This window comes from Ailuropoda melanoleuca, chromosome 4 (assembly GCF_002007445.2).
Source record: "Ailuropoda melanoleuca isolate Jingjing chromosome 4, ASM200744v2, whole genome shotgun sequence".
Classification (NCBI taxonomy): Eukaryota; Metazoa; Chordata; class Mammalia; order Carnivora; family Ursidae; genus Ailuropoda; species Ailuropoda melanoleuca.
In genome coordinates this window covers 22644332-22670606 of record NC_048221.1, presented here as the reverse complement: position 1 = coordinate 22670606, position 26275 = coordinate 22644332, and the positions used below count along the sequence as shown (strand labels likewise).

Sequence of the window (26275 nt, the reverse complement as noted above, 5' to 3'; positions counted from 1 at the left end):
TAGGTCGTGGTGAAGAATCAGCAGAAAATTAAAAGCCCCACTGTCACTTTTTATAAAAGAGTTGGCTGCTTTGGTGAATAATAGGGTTTTTCTCGTTTATCCAGAGGAGGTGTGAATGACTTGGGTAACCTGGTTCCACTCTCTCTATTTGAAGAAGCTCTTAGCTGTATGGACACTACTTGGGCCCTCCTGGGTGGGAGTCTTGACAAACTTTCCCCATTTTTAGGAGACAACATTATGAACGCGATCCCACAGAGCTATGCTGTCCAATATGGCAGCCATCAGCTACACGCAGATTTAAATTCAATTTTATGTGAATTAAAACTCAGTAAAATTAAAAATCTAGTTCTTTGGGTGCACTAGTCACATTTCAAGTGCTCCGGTCTACCTTGGCTAGTGATTATCCTTGTGGACATTTCTATCACTGCAGAAAGTTCTCTTGGACAGGACAGCAATGTTTTAGATTACACTAGTATTCCTATGAGTTTTAACTCAGCCTACACTGGGTCATGTTAGACAAATCCGTATCTGTGTGTATTTGAATGTCATGACCTTCATTTTGCAGATTTAGACACTGAAGCAAAGGGAGGTTAACCTCCAATTAATCAATAAATACACAAGGACAGAAGTGACCTCCACATTTGGATGTTGACTAAGTCCTCCCAGTTGTTTAGAGAATCAAAGCCATCATACCACCTCCATCCCAATTTATAAAATTAGTCCCTACTCAAACATGCCTAGCCAATTAATACTCTTGCTATTAGACCTATATATTTGGTCACTATCTCTCCATCTAATGTTGTAAATACTGCATAATACAAAGCAGGTACAAGGCAAATAGATTAAAAAGTCAACTGAAAATCTTGAAAAAGAGGGAAGATTCCATGAAGTCCATGAGAGTGATGCTGGAGATCAGCTCCAGTCACAGGCGAAGACATGGACACATCAGGATCTCATGGAGCTGTGGTAGGCTATAGTCTAAACATACACCAATGATCCACTCGTGGGTATCAGATTAGCCTACATCCCATGAGAAATGATGGGAAGAGGAACAGAAGGGCCAACCAAGGCTCCCAGAGGATTATATGACTAGGCTTTCACTTTTACCAAAAATGCCTCAGATTTTGCTCTAATAAAAGTGGGCAGGGTCTCCTGGGTTAGGGCTCAGGAATTTGTTTCTTCTATAGGGAGTACCAATTGGCATTTACTTTTTGGGTTATGTTTCCATTTAACAGTTTTTAAAATTCACTTCTCCCTCCCCTGACTCCCCCTTAAATTAGGATTCCATGACAGGAACTTGGTAGCAGAGAAGAAGCCATACCACCGTATCATGCTTATTTATGGGTCGCTTTGAATTTCAACTTTACACTGATTATAAAAAGACTTGGTTACCCTATTAAGCAAGAAGCAGATAACTGCCCATGTTGTGATTTACAAATAGCTGTGAAAACCAAGGTCAAAATCAAGGATGCCGTGTCAGTGGTGGACACCTGTGTCACTGAATCTGGAAGGTGTCATTTGGTTTTCATTACAGGCAATACTGTTTCGTTAGGTAAATTTGGTGACCGCGATGATTTCCTGAACAGACCTCCCTGCCTACAAGCGCTTGGATTAGATGATTACTGGCGAGTGCAGTGGAAGTGAGTAAGCCCACGGTGAACACAGTACTGGTTATGGAACGGTCAGGACAGAATTGCCAGGTTCCAGTCTGACCAACTGTTTTCTCTGTGTCTCTTTACAATAAATAACATTCAATTGTCATCTCCATACTCTACCCCACCCACCCCCAATAAAAGAAAATAGAGGAGATATTTTCTCAGCTCCCTTCCAATGCTACTCCCCCCCCCCCCAAATTAAGGTAAGGATCTTGGAAGATGTCCACTTCCCGCCTCGTCCCAAGGGTGGACAGACAGGCAGAGGGGTTTAGAGGAGCTCTAAATTTTGATGGGTATTGTGAAGAGCCTAATTCACAGGCACATTTGATAAAACACGTAGGGATGAGGTTGTTTGAAAAAAAAAAAAGGCAAAGACAGAAAAAGAGAGGCGGAGAGAACTTGATCCAAAAAAAAAAAATCTTTCTTCAACTATTGGATAAGTCAAGATTTCTCAGAGAAGTCTGATTCCTGCCCCAACAGCAGATCAGGTAGGTTACCTGAGGTTAGAGCCCACAGCCAGGCCATGGGAACTGGGCAGTCCCAGGTGGTAACGAAAGCCAGTGAGGAAGGGTACTTGGGAGCGAGCAACCTTGCACCAACCTTGTGTTACCTGGAAGGGGGTTTTAGCCCCCAGGCTGACATACCTGCATCAGAATCTCAGAGACTCTGACAATCGCTATCAGTGTGACCTTGAACAAAGTCTCTTAACACTGTCTCAGTTTTCAGTCTCTTTGATAGGGTTGTTGGGAAGATTAAATGGGAAGAGGAGTGCAGAGTGCCGAGCACAGCGTAAGGTGCACAGGGCATAGTAAGGCTTCAAAGAACCTGTGCTTACATCCACTCAGCAAACAATGGTCATTGATCACCTACCATGTGCCATCTTTATAAGCACCCTAATGCTACAGATCAGAGTTTCTCAGAAAGGGAAGTTGTTCCACAGTTCATAGCAAGAGGTTGTGCAGGCAAGGTTGGCTGAACTTTGTTGCTTTCTGTTTTGCCTTTTCTTTTGTGGGATGCCTTCTGTTTATTTTGATTGGTGCAGACTGAGCAATGATTTGGAACAACTCACTCAGAAGCTAAGTACCATACTGCCTGTTGTTTTCATTTATGAGTGAGGGAAAGAGAGACAGAGATAGAGCGGGGGAGGGCTAGTTCTTCCTTCTGAGGATGGGGCCTGGGTCTCTGTACATGCCACTCCTTCCTACTTTTCTCCAGGTCTCACACTTTCAGCCCTGATACCTGACTGTGGAACAGACTAACCCGTACTTCACACCACATGAAGTACCTATTCATCATTGGTCAACTAGCCTATCAAGACACTGTCTTTAAAAAACTTTGTTGCAAAGCTGTTATTTTGGAAAGAAGTGCTTGGTAGGATCCTCTGTGCCCTTGCCCTCAATAGCTGTTGCACTGATGCTCAAATCCCCTCCTGACTGGCTGAGTGGTTTCCGGGGATGGAGGCACCAGGTTGCTAGGATTTAGCCCTTCCCCAGTCTGTTCTCCTTCAAGAAGGTCTTTCAGATTCCAGAGGAAATGCTTATAAGGGCTTTTGGAGTCTAGTCATGATTGTTAAGCTCGATTCCTTTGGAACAAGCAAGGGTGGCAGCCGCATTTGAATATCAAGTTTTAGATCCACTCACTGCCCTCAACAGCTCCTCCAAATGCCCCATAGAAGAGAACTTTCTCATCTTCTGCTCTCCTTGCAAAATTCTGGTGCTTTCATCAGGAGATGGTGGCTGTTGGAAAGGTGAGTGGGAGAAGGAAATGAGAGTGAGAGACAATAGTGCCCCAGGTCAGACTGAGATGAGAGGTGGGCATGACTTGCCTTCTCCACTTCCATCTGAATGCCAACCACGTGTCCATACATAACAGTGAACTTGGTCGCCTCAGTGCCTTACACATGGTGTTCTCTGCCCCCGAAGCTCTTCTCATGCTTCAGGCACTATCTTCAATGTCATCTTCTCCTTCTCCCTCTTCAGTTGACTTCCAAGTTACCTCCTCAGGGAAGCATTCCCCAACCACCCCATGTTTGTTTAATTGTTTAATTCACAGCACTTATCAAAGTTGATAGTCACCTTTGCTTATCTCCCCAGTTAATCAGTTTCAGGAGAAAAGGAGCCATTTCTGACTTTACCTCCGACTGAATCCCCAGAGGTCAGCCAGCTAGCAGGCACATAAGGGCTCAGTAAACATGCTTGGAGGGAATGAGTGAGTCTCTGAAGTCGACGTTCGCTCTGGATGGAGCGGAGCTCCTTAAAAGTCTTCAGTCAGGCCCACTGCCAGGCCCTCCAAAACACATGGCTCAGGCCCTGCCTGGGCCAACCCAAGATGTATACTCTTCAAGATGGGAAGACATCTGGCCATACTGACTCCACCCAGCAGCCTAGGGCATTCCAGCCAGCGCCCAGGGAGTCCACGGATGGGGGAGACAGAGGGGCTGGAATGGGTCCAACACAAAGCATGTCTGATAAGTCTGAGGGAGTTGGGCCAGGTCTTCAGCACAGGGAAGCCAGAGCATGTGAACTTAATGAGCCCCCACAGCTGTTTTTAATGGGGCCCTGATCACTTGAGGGCAGTTGAGGGAGAAGGAGGGACATGGTCTCAAAGGCTTAATTAAAAGTCATGAAAGGAGAATGACACATGGAAAGAGTCTGCTGAAAGGGTGGGAAGGGGCTTCAGTGGGAAGGCAGGACTGGCATTTCCATTCTTAAACTATGTTGACCAGTTGCCTGAAGCCAAACTTAGAATCAAAATGGGAAACGGATGATAGTTTCGCAGTGCAAAATGAGGACATTTGAGCATCAGATCAAGTTTAGAAATCAGAGCAAACTCAATGTGCAATTTTCCAAGCATATGAACCTTTCTGTGACATTTGTATGGGGGCTCATCCCAACAACCGCTGAAGAAGATCATTAGTAGTGGGAAGGCAAGTATCCTGTGCTCACTATGCCCTGCAGAGACTGCAAGTATGCCTCGAGTGCAGATGCCATTGCTGCCTGAGGTTTAGACTCAGGGGAACCGCTCTCAAGGAAGAAAGAGTCTTCAGAGATTCTTGGTTTATAGCTGACCCTTACTGAGTGCTTACCATTTGCCAGGAGCTGTGCCGTGAATTTTTTAATATATTTTCTCATTCATTCCTCACCATGACCCTGTGAGGTGGATGTTCCTAACCCCACAGAGAGGTTCAGAAACTTGACCAAGGTCACAAGGCTGCCAGAGTCACAATTTGAAGCTGGTTATTCTAACTCCATAGCCTGCTCCGTTAACTACCATGTCATATCACCTGTGGAATCAGCCATTGAACAACAAATATATACTGGATGTGGCACCCATTCCCACTTACTTTAATACGTGAGGGTACACAGAGGCAGTATGGATATAGGAAAATTACTGCCTCTGGTTTTATTCATCAACTTGTTTAACTGTTTTTCATCTGTCTGTCTGTCCAACCACCTAGTAACCAATCAACCAATCAACTATCCAAAACATCATCCATCCCACCAGTTAACCAAGGATCCATACAGTCACCCAACTAACCAACGAACTATACTTAGTTCTTTTGCTGTAAATTGGGATTAGTAATTGTTCCTACTGTACGAGTGAAGGGCCTAACACAGGGCCTCGTGACGCTGATTAATCAATACTGTCATTGTGCCCTGTTGTCTCGAGTTGAGCTCTCCAGTATGATAATAAATGTCTCAGAGGGGGAGGAGAGGTTTGAGGGTGCTTGACTGTATTATGAATGGCATTCACAAAGTTAATGAAAGGGTATTGATTATAAAATATCACAGGGTGCTCTTTCCTAAAGGAAAAGTTATTTTTGATCTGATGGTCAGAGAAAATTGGGCTTCTGTTAAAAAACTAATTGGCTTTTACTCTTTGGATAGTGAGTCATACAACAATTATGATCTCTGGGGACCGAGCATTGGGTGTTTTAACTTCATCCTGGACTCCTTTTTATATTTCTCTCCATTTTTGCCTACTTTTTTGAATATAATTCTCATTTATGCTTTCTTTTTTAAAGATTTATTTATTTATTTTAGAGAGAGAGAGGGAGCACACACACACAAGTGGGGGGAGAGAGAGAGAATCACAACCAGACTCCCCACTGAGTGCGGAGCCAGATGTGGGGCTTGACCCTGAGATCGTGACCTGAGCCAAAACCAAGAGTCGGCCACTTAACCAACTGAGCCACCCAGATGCCCCTCTAATTTATGATTTCTATGTTGAAATTAAATTTGGTTAGGATTTCTTGAATCCCTGTGGTAACCAGAAGGAATATAAATATGATTATTTATAAGTTTTGGTTTATATATTGACTACTGTGTTNTTTGGTTTATATATTGACTAATGTGTTAGCTAACGCAGAGAAAGAAAGGCTACCTGAGCCACTGTGAAAGGTCACTACACACCTGCTTGCTCTAAATCTCAGGGCAGAGATTTACTGGATGCTGTAAAAACATAAATCTGATGGGTAGACTTATGACAGTGGTACATGTTTTTCTTCAATTGTTCATGTGTGGGATTCAAATTCCTCCTTCCAAAAGAGTGACGGAGAGGGAGAGAGATAAAAAGAAAGGAAGGGATGGAAAGAGTTGTGGGAAAGAACACTACACTAGAATGAAAAATTCTGAGTTTTCAACTCCTCAGATTTTCAGCTCATTTATTACATAAAATTAAGCAAGTCATTTCATTTCTCTCATCTTCCATTTACCCCTCTGCCAAACAGGATGGTCATTCTTACCCATTTCATTGGGTTGTTACCAGGATGAGAAGAGATAACATACAGGCAAAAGCTTTGAGAACTGTAACATGAGCTTCAAATGGCAGTAATTTGTATTATTTCTTACAAAATGCCAAAATTCCAATAGTGCTGTCCATGGGACATTTACTTTTTATTTACTTACTTTTTATTAATTTATTAATTAATAAGTAATAATATTACTTATTATTTACTCCAGAGAGAGAGAGCTTGGGTGGAGGGGGAGCACGTAAGTGGAAGGGGAAGGGCAGAGGGAAAGAGAGAATCTCAAGCAGGCTCCCTGATGACTGCGGAGCCCGATGCAGAGCTCAACCCCAGGACCCTGAGATCATGACCTGAGCCAAAATCAAGAGTCAGATGCCTAATCAGTTGAGCCAGCCAGGCTCCCCTCCATGGGACATTTTAAGCACATTTTTCCAGCTCTCATAAACTAGCTGATGAGATGAAGGGAAGGGAAGGGAAGGGAAGGGAAGGGAAGGGAAGGGAAGGGAAGGGAAGAAGGGAAGGGATGAGGGGAAGGGAAAAGGAGAAGGGAAGGAAGAGAAGGGAAAGGAAGGAGGGAGGGAGAGAGGGGGAGGGGGGGAGGAAGAAAGGAAGAAAGAAAGACAGGAAGAGAGGAAGAGAGGAAGAAAATGTCCTTGGGATTTGGGAGCTTGGTCCAGAGCAATCTACCTGGCTCCATTTACACCGGCACTCCCTCTGTGAGAAGGCGCCCTCTGTTACCTCCCCTTGACCAGGGCAGGAACAGGGCCAGGGGGCTGTCTTACCTCATCGTCACAGCTGATGGAGCATTTGCCATCCAGAGAGGCACACTGCAGGTTGGGGAGAAAGCAAGGGGAAACGTGTTACTTGGACATTCCAGCATCTTCTGTGGCTGCCACTTAACTATTCAAGGACAAGCTATAAGAAGTTCTTGCCTTTCACGCAAATACCAAATTTCATCCAAAGGGAATGCTCCAAGATGTGTCTTGTCTGCCTTCCCCAGGATCAATACCAACTCCAAAGAGTAATATCAAAGACAATTTTGGGGGGTAACTGGCTCTTTTTCATTTTAATTTATGTTGTCTATTTTAATTTACACTGACATTCCATATTGTTATCTTCTTAAGATCTCAAGTCTTTGAGTAATAAAAAGTATAATTGTGCGATTATTTAATTTTAAATTAATAAATCCTAATGACTTTTTAAAAAAATATCCTGTCCGTGTTCTTAGTCTATAGTTTCCTAAAGTGTTTAAGTGTTTATTTAAGAAATAATATATCATTCCAACAATTAGAATTCGGCAAAATTGCCATCTCTGCTGAATTACTGAACAAACACCGCTGAGGCTGCTCGGTCCAGAGAACACAGTGCAAGGAAAGAAGGCTCCCAGATTCTCCAAGGCAGAGAAGCCCTCTGGTCAGCGGGCAGAGGCATGCTTAGTCAGATCCTGTTGTGCAAAGGCCTTCAAAAGTGCAATAAAGAAATTCACAAATAAATTACCAGGCATCACAAGATTAGAAAAAAAGTCACTATGGAAATTCACAAAAGTCCCCAACAGATAAAGGGGAAACTTCTCCTTTGGAAGGTCACTATCTCGATTTCACAATTAAAACTGATTGTGGGAGAAAACGGCCTGCTTTCCCAACGTGTGGTGTCTAACGTGCTGACAGCCTTTTATTTTGCAGCGAAATGAAAGGTAATCTGAGCAGCCAGCAGTTCATTTTACAAACATTCATCGGAAATCTGGCACTTTGAGGCTCCGGGTACCCAAATGTGAACACCTGTATAATAACAGTGCCACTAATGCTTCAATATGCTGATTATAACTTACCTGTCTGCTGGCAGTCCAGAACTTCCTCTGGAAAAATTCGAGTTTCATCTGAATGCCTACAGCTGGGACAAATTATAAATAAAACAAGGCATTAGAGATTCCTTCACACAATTATTTAAGATTATCATGGAAAGTTATCTGTCATGGCAAAAGCAGCTGATGCAAGCCTATCAGATAAGAACACTTAAAAACTAAATTTACAGTGAAGTCTACAAACTAAGACATTTTATCTTTCAGGTAAGGAATTCTCAAGGTTAATTATACTTGCAGAAATTTGACATCGAACAAACGGAGCCCAGTGCAGATAACCCTTTGGAGACACGTTACCTGTTTTCTAAAACTCATACACTTGGGGTCACTCCCCTCCCCAACCCAGGCTAGACACAGGAATAAAAAAATGAAAGCCTGTTGAGAAAACCACAGCTTCTTTGGAGTTCTTGTTTTAGTTATTACTGTATGAACTCGCACGTCTAAAATGTATATTATGCATGTGTTTTTGAGATAGAACATTTGGAAAGCACTTGTCATGAGGCTGGTGTGTGGAAGTGAGTCACTTTGCTATGATGTGACTTTAGTTAAACTGGCCCCCAGTATCCACATCTCGATGATGATGATTTTCCCTCCCCAGGAACTTTGAGGGAATTATGCAATTCTGTTTGGCTATGAAAGCTCCCTCGAGCAACAGTGCATGCTAGGTCTAGCGAGAAAAACATACAGAAAGAAGAAGTTTAGAAAGTGACTTGAAACTTTGGGGAGTAGCACTTGGTGGAGCCTTAGAACGAGGACATGAACAGACTCACACTGCTTCTCTCGATGAAGCCAAAATGAGGTAACTCTTGAAACCATTTCGGAAAGTGCTCAAGGCAGAGCAAAAAGCTCATCAGATGGTGAGAAGATGTGAGAGGAGTCTGGAAAGACAGAGTGAGATGCTGGGCTGGAAACACTGGACCCCACAGGGGACACCATTTATCCCAGTGCCGTTTTGCAAACTTCAGTCCGTTGCACACAACCTCTCCAATTTTTGCCACATCTGCACACCGCCAGTATTGTTATTTATCCTTCCACACGTTTTCTTTTACTGAAATACCTAAAGGAATTTCAACCTAAATAATAATCCCTACCAAAGGAAATACACAATAATGAAAAAAAAGTTCACTCCAGACTCAAAATCTCGCATGCTGCCATGTCTGATCCCCGACTTAGGTAATCATTGCCATGCTGACTCCAGGAAGCTGCGGATTCATAAAGATCTCGGGCTGTTACTTTGGTAACTCTCGAGTATATTCTTACTCCCTAGAACTGTTGAAGCAAGCCCCGAGACTCAAGGTTGACTGGGGTATGTACATTTGGAGGGACTCCTCCTCTACCTTGACGTAGCACGTCAAACTCTAGGATAAGGCTAGAGCTAAGCATGCCTGCCACATGCAGGATGGGAAGTCTCTGAAATGCACCACTTTAACTCTGGAGTCACTCTGCTTTGCTCACAGTGTCCTCCACCCTCTGGACCATAAGCTCTCCCTGTTCTTGCTCCGCACTGGATCCCTGAGCACACAGATGACCCTTCGGAAAATGCTTGCTTTTTAAAAACCTTTCAGGTTACATTACAGTCAGTAGTTACAGAGAAAGAAGAGTAATATCAATATGGATTATAATCACCCCTAAACAGAGGTTTTTCAGGGGCAGTTCTCAACACATGAGAACCACCCGGGGAACTTTAAGAAAAACTGATGCCTGGGTGCCTTTGCCCTCCACACCTAGACCATTTAAATCAGAATTCTAGGAGTGGCGTCTAGGCATGGGTAGTTGGAAAACAGCCCCTAGTGATTCCAGTGAGCAGCCTGGGTTCAGCAGGCCTGCTCCAGAGGCCTTAGTGTGTCGAAGACCTGCCACAACGTGGACCACTTTGTCGGGCCACGACACAAGCTGCTCTTCCCAGCCCTGGAGAAAATCTCAGAGAACACCTGAAGGAACTTGATTTTGGAGCCTGAAGCCTGCTACTGTGCTTTCAAATAAACCTTATCTTCCAAAACTCCTGACAGGCCGTATCCTTGTTGGGGGAGCCAACGGAGGAAGCTGCGGACCAGGGTGCAGAACCCGGATTTTGCTCAGATCCCCCAGCGGCCAGAGGAGAGAGCCTGCCCTTAAGAAGGGGCTTGTCATGAGTATCTCTGGTTCTTCCAGAGACAGGGAGGGATGGCAGAAAGCTGACTTCGGGACAGAGGACCTCAAATTGTGACATCCGCTCACTGGTATCTAGGAGGGGGCTAGAAATGAGCTTCTCTCTCGTCTTCTGTGTGTTTTCTCTGTGCAGCTTCCCCTCCCCGCATGGCTCCTCAGCCAACTGTTCCCAGGCTGGCAGTCAGAGTCATTCTAAGGCCACTTCTGAGGGCTATGGTCAACAGCCATGGTGGGCTTCCAGATGCTAAAGGATAAAGTAGACGGTTTCCTGAAAGCGTCACCCCACAGTGGCCTTTCCATGGTATTTCTTGTTCCAGCAGCCCACAGTTGCCCCTGGCCCACCCATCGTCACCTGAGTTCCCCATCAGTGGCCTGTGTCCTTTCTGAGAACCCCTTCCATTCTTTGATGGACCCCGCCCTCAATTTCTACCTCCCTAATGAAGCTTGCTGCTCCCTCCTGGGTGTTTATCCATCTCACATTCCTGAAGCTTGCTATCATCTGCCCCTTTCAGCCTGTACCCCAGCTCCTGAGAGCGCTTTAATCTTTCCTCCTGAGTCAGTCCCTCCGTCCCATTAATCATGCGGGCTGCTTCTCTCTGATCCCCCTCCAGCAGGCTGCGTCCCCTCCCTGCTCCTGATGCCCTAAACTAGACACGGTTTTCTTCGCTCCTCACTCACCCCCATCTGGGCCGTGAGGTTGATGCCACAGGGCTTCCCGACGGTCCTGACTGCCTCATCTGCTTGGTTTTGCCCTGGCTGTGTTTTTGCTGGCTGACCCCCCGCCCCTCCCTCAACTCTGGCCCCTGGCTCCCTGTAGGACATCTGGATGTGTAGCATTTTCACCTACAAGCTGACATACTTCTCTATGGGGAAGAGAATCACAAGCTCATTGGCAAGTCCACTTCATGGCCATTTGTTCAGTGGCCTTCCCTATGCGGAGCTCTCAGTTGGGTGCTAAGGGGACTGACAATGCACCCCCCATGGTATCTAGCTGGGAGCAGCCATGTGGTCAATGCGATGTCAGAGGCTCCGGAGAGCACTCTGGAGCACAGAGAATGCAGTGGAGTGGTTTGAGCTGGCAGGAGCTTCGTTTAAGTTTACTCCTAGAGACCCCACTGGCAGGGAGAGTAAGAACAGAGGAAAGATGGTAACCCAAGTCCAGACACAGCACAGACAAAAGGATGCAACTTTTGAAAAGACTGTAGAGTCTTCTGAGGCTGAAGGAACGGGAGTGGGGACATTGTTGTGCAGAATGAGGTCAAACGGCTGAAGGAGTTGAATGTTGGGCTAAGGCATCCGAAGAGTATCCTGTAGGCCTTTGAGCCAGGCACAGCTTCTTTTTACAAACAAAATTTTATTTGAACAGAGCCGCACTCATTTGTTTCTATACCCTCTCCGGCATAATGGCAGTATTGGGTTGTTGCAAAAGAGACCGAATGGCCCACAACGCTTAAAATACTTACTATTTGGCCCTTTACAGAAAGAGTTTGTTGACACTGCTCTAGGGTCTGAAGAGCCATTTAAGGTTAAGCAGAGAAATGGCAGGACCTCAGATCTGTATTTCAGAAAGTCCACGGTGGAAGCCTTGAAGAGGAAGGACGAGCGAAACGGCCCAGACAGTAGGAGACCAGAGCCAAGGAGTTAAGCAGCCACAGCCCCTCGCTGCAGTTGGCTAATGCACTTGGCTAATGATCTCTTAAGCGCGAAGATGATTTAAAGTGGGAAAAACACACCAAAAAAAAAAAAAAAANAAAAAAAAAAAAAAAGAAAAGAAAAGAAAAGAAAAGAAAAGAAAAAACAGAATTAAAATCTGCCCCCCCCCCACACAAACAAAAGTGCTTAAGAAGCATCCTCTGGCCAACTTTAATCGAGAAAACAAATATAAGCTTCCACAAACAGAATTTTAGATTTCTTTCACTATTTTATTTTTGTTTCACATTGTTTTTTTCTTTTTTCAACTTTTATCAGAAAAAAAGTCATCTATTCCTTCGGCAAGTCCCACTCTCTTCCCCCACCTCCTACATATTCCAAATGGAACCTGAGATATTTGTCATGCCTGTCCATTTTGTTCTTTCAACAACATTTTAAGCCATAACAGTGTATTCTGATTCAAGTCAATCTTGCTAACTTAATAAGGAAAACAAGGACAGAAAATGCTTTAGTGAAACCCAAGTCCCAAAGAGAATGCAGAAAATAAAAACACCATTCCTGGGGTTTGAAATTTTTTAGACAGTCCAGAAAATCATCAACATATTTCTCTTGGAGTTCACGGTGCTCCTCACTTCCATCTGATTACAAGTGTTCTCAGACTCCCTGCTAGGGCTTTTCACCGTGAGGGTGGAGAAAGAGCCCCCTTTCTACCACAGCATATTACTCACCTTCCGGGAGTGGAACAGACCCAGAACAATGCATCCTTCCCAGTGCGCCGATACTGTGTGAGCCTCTAGGACCGTGACCCTGAGATACTGGGGTGGTCTTTGGAAATCAGCAAAACAACAAAATCACTGTTGTGAGAATTGCCATCCCCAAGAGCCCCAGAGCTTTCCATAAGGAATATTCAGGCATCTGGAGCACTGACATCACTTTTGGTTTGAATTGTTTGAGTTACTGTTTCGGTAACTCTCCTCAATACTCAAGGAGGACCTCAATACAGATTTTCAGCTCAGCAACACAGACCACGTACCTTCAGTGAGGTATGTTCCAGGCTTCTTCTTTCCCCAACTCTCTAACTTCCTTACAACCTACTTCCCCCTCCTTCTTCTCCTCCATGTTTATCAGAAACCTGGTGTGTGCGAGGTGGTGGGTATACTGAGATGAAGACATGAGCCAGGGATGGGCACCTGGAGAGGGCAGTCCAATCACTGAAAAGAGGCAGCACTTCAGGACTCCCAGAGTGGAGAGAGATGAGCCCAGAGCATCATCTGCTTGCCCATATAGCCACTGCAAGTGCAGAATGTCAGTGGCTAGTGTGCTTGGACAGACAGCTGACCTCAAATGCTCCAGCCCTGTGCTGTCCAAGTTAGTGGCTATTTCAATTAAAATAGAATAAAATTGATAATTCAGTTCCATAGTTGTACTAGTCACATTTTAAGTGCTCAAGAGCCACATGGGGCTTGTGGCTACTCTACCGGATCCTGCAGATCTAGAACATTCCCATCATTGCAGAGTTCTATTGGACAGTGATCAGTGATAACAGGAGCACTCACGGAGACGAACCGGGTATTGGCATTCCTTAAGGATCAACGGTAAAGTTCTACCACAGACCTGTCCATGTTACCTACTCCTTGGAGGTGCAAAATATGAGGATGACTTAGGTACAGAGGATTTAGATCTGATAGAACTGCCAGTGTGAGACCTGGATTTGCAAGGGGAAGTTGGTAATTAGTTTGAGAGAAACCCAAAGAAATCAATGCAATATGCTCAGTGTGGCTACCACCCCCAAGATTTATTTATTTTGCTTTATAAAATTTGAGAATACAAATTACATTTCCAGTGCTATTATATTCAAATGCATTCAAGATGAAATCATGCATGCATCTCATATCAGGTTAATAGACATGCATTCAAGTGTAATCCGAGACTCGCCAAAGAACAATGTTACATGTAAAATTAGAAATAAAATAACTTTTTCATATTGTATTCATTTAGAAATAATTTTCTCTGGGCTTGGCCTCAGCTTGCAACATACCCCTAGGAGCACAAATCCGGTTTGTAAAGCAGTGTTCACCATGCCTGGCACGCAAGCTCGCACAAACACCCCTACTGCCATTTGCCCACTCCTCCAGCCATACAATATATTCCCATACATGTTGAGAGCTCATCCAGGAGATAGAAAAACAACCCAGCCACCATCAACATTTTCCTGGTTATAATGTAACCAGGAAAATTTTAACCAAGAGAACTGGATGGGAACCCTGCTTCTAAGACCACTAAGAATCTGTGCAAAGGATACATTACTTCACCTCTCTGTCCCTGCAAAGAGAGTCATACTAGCTTTAGCTTCTGACTAGAACTTTTGTGGGCTAGGAATACATGGAACAAAATAAAATGGTGTGCCTTAGAACACCCTAAAGTCTTGGTAGTGTTGTCAACATTCCTGCTGTGGTTTGTTCCTAGAGTTTTTATCCTTTATTCCTGGATTTTACCAACACATATAATTTCTTGTCTCAAGATATTGAGACTGAACAAAAAATCCATCCATGATAAATCCATACTCTTTATTACTGGCAATCTATATGGTGTAATATCGGTGGGTCAACGCCCAAATTAATTATGAGACCAAAGAAGGGGGATAGAGACCATATGAGCACTAGCAAGATGAAGCAAAAAACAGAAGGCGATGATTCTCTTTCAGCTGAGCAAGCTCTTAGAGTGGGTTTTTTCCCCCTCAGTTTTAAGGAAAGCTGTGACCCACCACCATTCAAACACCGTCACGTGCCCCTTCTGGAATTGTGATCATTTACACACCCTCAGGACAAGGCTAGACAGGTCTGCATACAGAATCCAAGAGGGTTATTGTCCCCAGTACTGGCACCCCCAGCTTCACGTGCTCATCAGCCAGCATACCTATCAAAGCTGCTCAACTGACTGGTCACTGCTGGCAGTATGTGACAATTATTTCAGCCCAGGGCTTGGGCAGAGAAAGGTTCCAGAGTGACTCTGAGTAGGGGTGGCCCACAAGCAGGAGTGTTTTCTAACAGATTCCAATTCATGGGTAGAGATATGGTAGAAAACTGCATCTTTATTAGAGAAAATGAACCTCTAATAAGTTAATAGATTATCTGCTAAGAATATCCCATGTATTTCATTACTTAAGAGTGGGACAAGTTTTCTTAAAACCTAAATTCTACAAATAAATGCTGGCCATACGTGTGTTATCTCATCCAAAAAATGAGCTCCTACTGGACGTATTTCTCAAGCAGGGTGGTGGCTTTTTTTACTGAGCTGGCTTAATATCTCCCATCCTGTCCTCAGCCCCCCTTTGACAGAGCCCCTGAATTTTCGTTCCTTTGTGTGCAATGGCAATGATCACTGGCGGTGATAGTAACAAGGCCTGGCACTTTTGGATTCCAACTTGCCTTAATTAACGGTCAACTATAATAGCTGTGAGCCAGGCCACATTTGTTTAAATGTTTTCCTCTGTTTGTTTTCAACATAGTTAATTGCAAGTTGAACTAACAATGAATCTGAATGTCACTTTTCGGGGAATATTTCATGATCAACCGGGGGTTTGGAGTCAGGCCACTGTTCGGGGGTGTTGAGGAAAAGAATCCTAACCTTCCTCACATCAAATACGAGCCCATTCCAGAGGTCTGCTAACGTCCAGGATAGATGACTTACCACATGAATAACAATTTAAAACCGTAATGTGAATTATGACATAACTCATCTGTTAAATATTTCATGTGAAGATTTTAATGAATTGCATGATGGAATGTTGGACAAAAAAGACAACTGAAATCCTGGGACTAATTTGGGTGAAACTGAGCACAGAGTTATCCTTGTGATGAGGGGGAGGGAAAGGCAGCTGCACTCATGTCCCCCTGGGTGTCAGGCTGGCAAGTCCAAAGGCTTTCTTAAAAGATTACAGGGGAGAGAAAGCGATCAGCAACAACCGTTCAAAAAATATTAGGATCAAAGCAATATTCGCGTATTATAATCTTGGTAAAGCCTGAACATTAATCTCCGAGGTATGGTATTATTTCAGAAATTAGGGGGGGGGAAACATCCTCACAGCAGCAGACACACCTTGTATTTTCATCTATGCCAAGTGAAGAAATACAATGATAAAAGGGGAGGCGGTGTTTTAAATATACCCCCTCTCACCGAGTGCATATTTCACTTCTGAAGTATTCCCTGTGGTACGTGGGGTGTGTTTGGGGGGGGTAGACGGTCTTATTCATGCTTTTAAGTACCAAAGAGCTACAGGGCGGACGTCTGCGGTAAGGGAGAGGGAGTGGAAACTGGACTCATTATCACTCGATCGACAAAGCGATAGCAAAAGATTTTCTTTGAAGACTTCTGGCTGTGGAGGCCTATTTGAATCTGCAGCCATCCCCACCCAGCCCGTGACTGGCTTCTGGGAATGTGTGGAGGAAGGCCTGACCCTCGGCCTGCGTTCTTTCTCTGGTAATCGCTTTGTTTTTGTCTTGCCGGAGCTTCTCGGGAGCAGTCACCTCTAGTAACGTGTAATAAGTGACAATTATGAATGTTTCCTCCATTTGGATTCTAATTACTTGACAGAATCCACGCTGAAAAGAATTAGCGGGGCCGTGGGATGGAATAATAATTTTCTTTTCACTCCTGAGGTAATCTGGAAGCATTTTTCCAGACTTCATCTGAAGAAACCTATATTCCCTCAGCTTTCTGAGGCCATGGGAGCTGGCATCGACTATTTTTTGTCACATCGTTTTAGGCTCACAAAACTCTTCAAATAATATTATTTCAATAGAGGTTTCGAGCCAATCCATTTCTAGAGTCCATTCCCATCTTTTCAACCTTTCAGAATAAAACATTTAAGCCCCGGGCTTCATTGTATTTTAATCAGGGTTACACAAATCAATGTCCATTAAGAAAATTATAAGCTTCCAAATTATAGCTCCCCAGTTAATAATTTCTTATTAGGTCACCACCTAATAACAGTTACCAAAGAGAGTCTAACAAAATCAGGGGTCAGATTTCCAAACATTTCAAAACCCATAATAGAACGGTCACGTTTATGTGCCAAACACCTCCGACTTGGATGTTTGCGAGTGTACTTAGTGCGAGGCAGCGTTAACATAGCCACGCGGGTGGCTCGCAGGGCTGGAGGGGAAGCATCCCGCTCCTGAGTCTGCAGCTCGTGTTCCAGGGCATGGAGAAGGAAGGGGACTTGTGCAAGCACACCCAGCTCATGGGAGGGAGCCTGAGTCCCTTCCAGAGCTCCCACCTCGGGTCTTTCCAGGGCTGGGCGGGAACTGCCATGAATGAGAAACCACCCTGCGCCAGCGGCAGGGGAGCTGCTCTGCTCAGCCACTGCTCCTGGGAACACGGTCTGGAGGCTGCACGTTATTCTCTTGCTTGCAGGAGAAGCTGAAAATCTAGATTTCATATGCAGACGATTCACTGAAAAATTCACAGCACTCCCATACGGTTGCCAGATAAACTACCTCTGATTTGCTGAATCTGGCAACCCTATCTTGAGAGTCACACAGGGCACAGTCCAGGCAATGATGTGGGGTGACCTCTGCTGCATGCTGAGCCCTGAGAGCGCTGAGGTGGTTTGTGTCCTGCAGCAAAATATCAGGACTGGGAACCAAGGCCACCTCCATCAACATGACTTTCATGACTTTGCTATTTGTTCCAGAAAATTCTTGCCCAGAACTATAAGGCTGTCAACAAGTCAAAGTACCTCATGATTTACTTGGGAAACTTCCCCTTGAGCAATTTATTGGAACAACAGACTGCTCAGGACAATAGGGAAAGTGCTCGTTTATCAAACCAAGACTTGAGAGGTCTACCATTCTTAAAGTAACCCAATCCCAAACAGATGCCCACACGGAGAGACCCACCAGACCCCAGAACTCAAGCAGTATCTGCCGACCTTCCCTTGCTGGGACATCCTAAGACCCTGGCAGGGCAGTGTTCTCCTTCACTGCAGGAGGGAACAGTCATGCCCTTGCTGGGTCTACAGGATATGCTAATAGCTTTCTTATCAACAGTCAAACCTGCTTTATTTTTCCTCAAACCATTTATCAATACTTGACATTGAATTATATTATGTATTATTTATTGTGTTCCACTCCCACCTGACTAGGGGTAAATTCCTTGAGGGCAGACGGTGTTCACACCTATGTTCCCTTGCATCTAGAGAAAGTGCCAGCTTGGGCAGGCATTTGTGAATATGCACGGAATGAATGATCGGACAGTTCGATGTGGTGCTGATGGTGACATCAGCTGTTCTCGGACAGTTTTCTCTCTCAGGAGACTCACCTTATCTATTTGGGTGGATTGCACACCGTCCTGAGGGAAAGGGAGAGCCATGGAAAGGTTCTCAGCAAGGCGCAGGTGTGAGATGTGAACAGATCTGGCGAATCTCTGCAGGACAAGGCGGCGGCTGCATGGTTTGTGTGAGGAGGTGAGGGATGACAGACTTTCATGGAGCCAGGGGTCCCCGGGATGGTGTGGTCTTGCTGCTCGCCGCTCCTGACCGAGTGAAGTCTGGAACCTGAGCTTTGCCATCAGCATGTTCATCTCATCTACACCTTGCCAGACACCGCTACCCCTCAACCTCAAGGCGCTGCCATTTTAGCTTCGTAAATGTCAACATGTCGTGATTTTGCTTGCATGTGAATTATTTCGTGACACCTGTTGCCCTGCTCACCAGACATGTCTTGGACTCATATACCATATATTCCATGATGGGAATTATTTTATAAATCGGATCACAGGAATTATATCACATAATAATAGCAACATTAATAATATCAGTAATTAATACTATTTATTAAGCCTCCTACTATGTGCCAGGCACCCCCTGGAAGTTTAAGATACTGTACAGCCAAACACTGGGCAGGGTGGGCAGTACTCCAAGCCACACTCTTTATGTATAAAAAGACCAAGGATCAGAGACGTAAGCTACAGGCCTAAGGTCACCGTATCAGGAGGCGATCTTCACCCTTGTTTTCACCTCCCAGAGCAAAGGCAAAGAGGCTTCCACAACTGTGAGTTCTAGCGTGCTCTCCTTGGGTTTTTTGGCAGATAAAATGCAGACCGGAGGTTTCAAGATTAAGTCACACATCATTCTCTATTGAAACAATCCAGAATATCTGCACCAATTATCAGCATAGTCAAATTGGTTCTGTTTTTTCCAGATATGGGTGAGCGATTTGTTTAGGTGATTGACCCGTTACCTCAAGACGACTCTGAGAACACACCGTGTGCTCTGCGGGTACAGTTAGCGAAGTATTCAGTAAAGAGGCAGGCCCCGAGGATGAGTAGAAATTTAGGAGGACCCAGCGACCAGGTGAGGAGGGAGGGTGGAGAGAGCACTTTCGGCCCCCTGCAACGCCCCCAGCTGAGTCTGAGAGCCCCAAGGAAGCACGTGGGTGGCCGGTGCAAGTGAAGGAGTGGACCATCTCTAGTCTTTATGAGACAATGACCAGGCCTCCATGAGGAGGTTCAAACAACAACTGGTGCTCATTCTGGGGACAGCTCATCACAAGTCACAAGCACAGCTGCCCTCTTCACGGTGGGTCAACAAGACCGTCCTTCTCAATCTGTATCCAGGGTCTCCTGGTCAGCTGACATGAGGACAGTGGAAACAGTCAAAGGAAGACCACGTGCTTATGAGTGTACTCCTACCGCAAGGCAGCCTGGGAAAGCCAGTCCGGCAGGCCGCGGGGCCCAGCTCCCTCCGGCCATCTGGGTACCCGTCCCACAGTCAGACACCTGCGCGGCCGACTGCGTGGTTCTATCAGAGCCGGCCCAAGGCAGAGAGGCTTGCAAAACAGCTGCAGGCAAGGTGCTCATGAGCAGGGAGGGAGCTTTCTGGGGTAACGAAGCCCTTTTTCCCTCCGACCTCTTGGAATGTCAGGATCTTGGAATATTTGGAAATCAGCCTCGCAGCGAAGGGTACCCGCTTTGTTCCATAAATCAGGCGGATGTGGAGGATGGAAAAGCCATCTTCCTTCGTTAAGTGATTGCTCCCAAACACGTGCCTGGCCGGCTACACCTGAGTCTCTGGTCTGGGCTCCTGGACAGGCTTTCGGAACAGGCTGCGCTAGTCAGATCCCTGTACATGGCAAGGGTGGGCCGGAGGGGTTGGGGGTGGGGGCGCGCACCTCCTTTTGTGATTTGGGAGGGAAGTGCAAACCCTTCTCAGCAGGGCCCCCACCCCGGAGCCCTCTCTGTTGACGGAGGCCTCTGTGGTGAGCCAGGCCCCTCTGACCCACCGTCCCTCAACACAGACCTTATCCATTCCACAAAGGTTCCACGGTGCCCAGTACGCTTTCAGTCGAAACTGAATGAATGAATGAATGAATGAACAAACAGGCAAATGCGTTGTATTCCAGGCACTAGGCAGTTAATCAGTTGCCTTTCATGCTTTCTTTGAGGGATAACAGTTTGAAACACAGTTGTTACCAACATTCTTCCCAGTTTCCTGGCACCCCCTGGCTCTTCTCAGTCCCTCAGCTAAAGCATTCCATGCTTAGGGCCTCAGGGAAGGGAGGGCACGGAGGAACTCAGAGAACAAAGGAGTAAATTCTGGATTTTGAGTCTCAAAAACGGAGGCCTCAGGGGATATCTGGGCGGGAAAGAGGGAACTGCCTGGGCTGGTGCTTTTCCTTCCCACCCTGCCTCCAGCACCCTAAACACACCATTCAGGAAAGATGACCCGACTGGGAAGGGAAGAGAATCCAAGGTCCTGGCGGCCTGAAGGAAAGGAGGGCACCATGCTGTCCCTGCAGGTGTCTGCCTTCCCTTCCCCTGCCCTGATTCTAAAGCCACGGGGGCTCCCAGAGCAGAGGTAGGTACTTCCCTTGCACACACTCCTCTCTTGAGTCGGCCTGGGAAGTGGCAGGACACAGGAGCCCATCCTGCTACAGCCCTGCTGCTGCTGGGACCGGGAGGTCCTGGCAGAGGCCACTGACAGCCCAGCTCGGGGCTCCCTGTAGTCTCGTTTCCACACGGCCCAGGGAGCTGCCTGACTCCAGGGTGACCCTCGAGTGGAACGAGGCAGGGCCATGGCACTGACCTGTGCACAGGCCCATGACAAAGGACCTGAGAGGAAATGCCTGTGGGATTCAAGGAGTAAGTGCGTCCTCCACCCTTCAGTCTCAGGTGATTCCTGGGGGAGAGCAGTGAGAGACTAGATCCACTGGCATCCCTCCCACTGGGGTAACAGAGGCTTCTGTCCAGATAAAGCTGCCCCGCTGGCCCCCGGAAATGTATGGGCTGACAACCACAGCCCTTCTTTGTTCAACACCCCAGTGCACAAACAACTTAGCAAAAGCGGGGGACCTCAGGAGTGCAATCAGATGCCTGTGTGAGGCCTTTCCCCATCCCCCCGCAGGGCAGAGCTCAGCCCCCTCTCACAGAGCCCTGCCCCTGTAATGCTGGCAAGGTCAGATGTCTGAGCTACCTTGAAGTTCCTAGCAGCTTTCCCCACAGGCTAAGGGGGCAAGGGACTCAGCACCTTTGTCCCTACCTCCTCCCCAGCTCAGTGGAAACTGGACCTGTTGATATGGACAAAAGTGTTTTGCTGAAAGGATTCTTGTTCCCTTCACAAGAAGTGGCTTTGAGAGAACAGGGTCCTCTGAGGGCCGCGCTGTAACAGCCAGCACCTCTTCTCACCCCACAGTGCGAGCCACCTGCCTACCTTGTGCTGGGGCCTCAGCGCTGCTCCGTGGTCCCTGCCCCCTCCAGTCGGTGTTAGGGGTGGGGTGGTTCCCGAGTCCCACCTCTGTAGGGGAGAAGCCTCAGGATTGGGATTAGGCCCCACAATTCTGGTGGTTTCTTCATTGCCATCTGTGTCTGTTTCCTTATACTTGCATTCAGATTGGGAAATGTCAGGTGAACTTGGGTCTGAGTCCTGCCTGTCTCCTCTGTAAGCACGGTGCCCTCCCAGCCCGGTTCCTCGTCTGCATGATGGGACAGGACTCACGCACCCTTCATAGGATTGAACTAAGACTTAAAGGGGCCTACGCCTGTCATGAGCCTAGCACAGGGCCAGGCACAAAGTGACTATTCAGAAAGTGTCACAGATATACATGCATGCAGTAACAGCTGTGTACAATCAGCATGTGCAATATTTAAGATAGTACATGTCCTGTTTGCCTTCCCTGGAGCTCAGTCTCCACACAGTTTTTCCAGGACTGGCACACTGCTGTCACTCACTGCTCTGTCTGTCAAGGAGCTCAGGTCCCTCCAGCAGAGGCCCGGAATTCATCCCATTTGCTAGCCTCGACTCCTTGCAGATTCCATGTCACCTACAGGGACACTGAGTTTCAAACCACCACGTAATGTTTCGTCTCTCCTGCTAAGAGTGAGTTGGACCTGATATAATCACAACTACCCAGAATATTCTCAACTCTGCTGAGAGTTTATAACATTGGAGGATTTGAGAAAATCCTCACAGGTAGAATCTGTCCTTATCACCTCTGTTTTATAGGAGGTTTCTGAGTAACCAAGCTGGAGGATTCATAATAGAAATTTCCAGTTTAGAAGCTGGGAGAGACTCTGGGGGAACTAGGATTTGAACTCGGGTCTTTGTGATTTCAAGGTAGGAAATAAATACTTAAAATGAACGAACCAGAGAGAACTGCTTAAAATGACTTAAAACCCCATTAGCATCATCTCCCTGAACTTTTCCAGCAATCTCATAAGGGAGGGGGTGTTCTGTCCATTTTAAAGACAGGATGCAGGCAGGGAAGTGATTTAACCAGGGCCACACAGCTGCTAGGAGGACTTGGTGGACCCAGGATGAGAGCCCACGCACCTGACCCAGAAACCTGCTGCCCATTTCCTTGCGGTTCTCAATGGGACTGCATCACCCCCTAGGGGGCTGTTTTGGAAGTGTTTAGTTTGTCACCATACCTGGAAGGCCCACAGTTCNCCCCCCCCCCCCCCCGCCACCCCCCTGCTTTCAAGTGCTCTGCTGTGATTGACGTGCTGGGAAAGCATGATCCATAGCTGGGCCTTGAACTGAATTCTGTTTTACATCAAAATACAAGGTGTGTCTTCCACAAGGAATTTTCTAGAAATGCAACTACAGTCCCACGAAAGACAGAGACAAGTGTACTTTGTTTTGCCTGCTGCTTTACTATCTCAGAGACCCCCATCACCAGCCAGGCCTGGCTTGGGGCTGAGATGTCCGGACAGCAGCCGTGGCATTTATAGGGACGCCACACCAGCTTCTGGCTACTTCATCCTGTCTCTTCTTAGACTCATGCCCAAGCATTCACACCCTAAAATATACGTTATCCTATTAGAAATGACTTTTCTGTCATTTCTTGATAGTTGGAGCATTCTTTAATTTTTGTTTTTTTGTTTGACAGCATATAGGGAGATAGGTTCCGTTTTCTATGGATCTCATTTTGGGATAGTAAAGGGAATATTACAAATTATTATTAAAAGGAGGCCTTGGATGGATGGGATAGAAGTGAGAGCTGGTTTCATTTTCCCTTCTGCCACCGGGTCTGGTGATCATTCCCCCTTTTCCCTTCCTCACCCCAGGCCCCCACGACCATTTTGTCTGTAGCTCCCCTCCCCTCGTCTTGCCTTGAAAGCACAGATTTGGCTGGGCCAAACCTCACATGTGGCCATGGCTTCCTCTGTGTTTCCCTTCCCGTTGATTTTGGCCTCAATCAAGGTGCAAGATATTGCTATCCGAGGCTCAGCGTAAGTGATGGATTTCCCATCTCAGAGGCGAGCAGTGAAGGGACAGCTCCTTTCTGTGCTCAGAGATTCCAGGTCCTAGATAAGGCAAGGCTTGTATTGGGGCTGCTTTTCCTAGAGTCTGGAGCTGGGCAATTCAGCTCCACCGCTGGTGCCTTCTCTTTTATCAAGCAGCATCGTCTTTGCATTCCGGGGCCGACTGTGAAAAGGAACGGAGCCTTGCCCGCTGCTTTTTCTTGCACCGAGCATCTTAAATATCGTTATTGTCCGCACTTAACGTCACCGCCTTAGGAGATGAAGAGGGGAGGGGGGAATGCTTTGCGATTTCACAGCATACCCCAGGACCCTAGACTGAGGAGGGGGGTGGCAGAGGAAAAAAGCAAGGAATGGATCCCCCAGTAGATTAAAAGGGGCCTTTGTAGTGGCTACAACTGTACATTAAAATAAATCTCTCCTAGCGCTAAAACAACATCTCCATTCGTTTGGGTCGGTGCCACGCTCAGCATTTAAGAAATTCGACAAAACATTGCTACGGCATGTTGAGGTTTGCCAGCTCACAACAAAACAAGAGAGCTACCTTGGCTGCATGGAAATACGTCTCCTGGTTCCGTACTTTCACTTACGACTCCCGTTTTCCAGCCGCACTTAAAAGAAAAAGACGGCCCTTTTTTCAGGTGCCAACCACTTCCCATGGCCCTGGAATGGGCAGCAAATTGCCACGGGTGGTGGTAAACTTCAAGAGGAATCTTTTTCTTCTCCCTGAAGGAAACTACTAGAAACTCTGCTTGCCGGAGAAAGCTTTAATAGCTGGAGAAGCATTATTTGGGGTGGCCCTCAGGTAGACTAGACATGAATAATGCCTCGTAAATATAATTACTTCTACCCAGAGCACAGCATAGCAGATGAGTTTGGTGGAGGCCCCTTCCAGGCAGAAGGAATCTTCCATTGAGGAGCCAACAGGATGTCTTTGCTGTGGCAGAGACCATGGTCCCTTCTGGGAAGCATGTCCCTTCAGAACCTGTTCTTCATTTTTCTGAGACCCGGACGGACAGGGCTGGGAGATTTTTCAGGCTTTCCAGCACAGTTCGGCCTGAAATAAGTAACCGACCCGCTTGCTGAGACTGCTGCTGATGGACCCTGCTCCCCGTGAGTCCATCTGGTTGTGGATGATGGGTAGATTTGTGTGAAGTTAGAGCTGGGATGGCGGAGTGAACCATGGAACCCAACCTAACTTATTACACAAATGAGTAACTAGAGGCCCAAAGGAGTTAGCAACCTGCCTGAGATGATTCAGAGATGACCCAGACGGAGTCTAACTCCAGCTGGGCTGGAATCACAGCTGTTGCTTTTGTCAGCTGGGCATGGGTGTCTGCTTTTTTGGCGGGCAGAGCCCTCCCCTTCCTCCCACACCCACACCATTTTCTTGAGGGACCTGTCCTGCCCCCAATTTCAGACCATGTGCTTTGTGTAGGGTTTGCCCCCTACCCCGCGGACACAGGGAGGCATCCTGCCTTCTTCCATAGAGATGGGCACTGATCCCAGCTTTGCCAGTGACAGCCAGCCCCTAGGACTTTGGAAACTTTCAGGGAAAAGGAGGCTTCTTTCCATTGAGTTTGCCAAGCCAGGGCGCTATGGGATGCGGGTCTGTTGAGAACAGGGCTGACGCAAGGACACAGAAAAGAAGAGACTGAGAATCCTGGTGACTTCAACTAAGCCCTAGATCCAACTGCACCTGAAGCCAGACAGAGCTCTAGACGTTTTAGTTATGAGACAATGAATTTCCACCCATCCTAACCAACCAAATAATTAACTTCCTTTAATTTACTGATTTGCATAAGCCAGTTTGAGTTTGGTTTTTGTTGCTTACAATGGACGGCATCCTGACAAATGCAGCCATAGCCCAGGTTGCTGGCTCCTTCTGATAGGAGATGGGCAACTTATCTTCATGAATGGAGATCTATCCCAGAAGCACCTCCATGCAGAGACAGTCAACTACAAGGGCTCACAGCAGCACGGGGGTGGAGGGCAAACCTATATCATGCGTGTTGCCCTTCCTGACTTGATGTCGGGCATCAGTCATGAACGCTGGTATGCCTTCCTAGGGACACTCACCACCCACCCCATGCAGCTCCCCAGGCAACCGTGGCCACCGTTCAGTGGTGCCAGGTCAGCAAGACCACACACCAGTGCTCGTGACACAACCTTGCGGAAAATGCGGCCCCTTTCCCCAGACCAGGTAGACATACGTAGGTCCTTTTAACTGTTCTTAGTCACCATACTGTGGACAATGAAGAAGGCAACCATATGTGTCTTTGAAGGGCCTGTTTGCTAACTTTTGGGGAGTATTTTCATTTCTTCCCAATGACAGTTATCAAAAATCTTGCAGTTTTTACTGAGGCAGAGTGACAAAATGAGCGAGCCACTTAGCTTGATGGGCTTTCAGGAAGTCACCTGGAATGGACCTCAGCCTCACACTCTACTGAAACTTTC

At 46.6% G+C, this 26275-nt stretch overlaps 1 protein-coding gene across 1 annotated transcript in view; it reads right to left on the bottom strand.

Moving 5' to 3' along the window:
- Window positions 1–26275, bottom strand: part of CACNA2D3 (calcium voltage-gated channel auxiliary subunit alpha2delta 3) — a 488288-nt gene that overhangs the window by 77851 nt on the left and 384162 nt on the right. Inside the window, exons 24-25 of the mRNA XM_034658484.1 lie at window positions 8231–8292; window positions 7185–7229 (exon numbers count right to left, since the gene is read on the bottom strand). Of these exons, the coding sequence (XP_034514375.1) occupies window positions 7185–7229; window positions 8231–8292 (107 nt within the window). The remainder of the gene's footprint in view (window positions 1–7184; window positions 7230–8230; window positions 8293–26275) is intronic.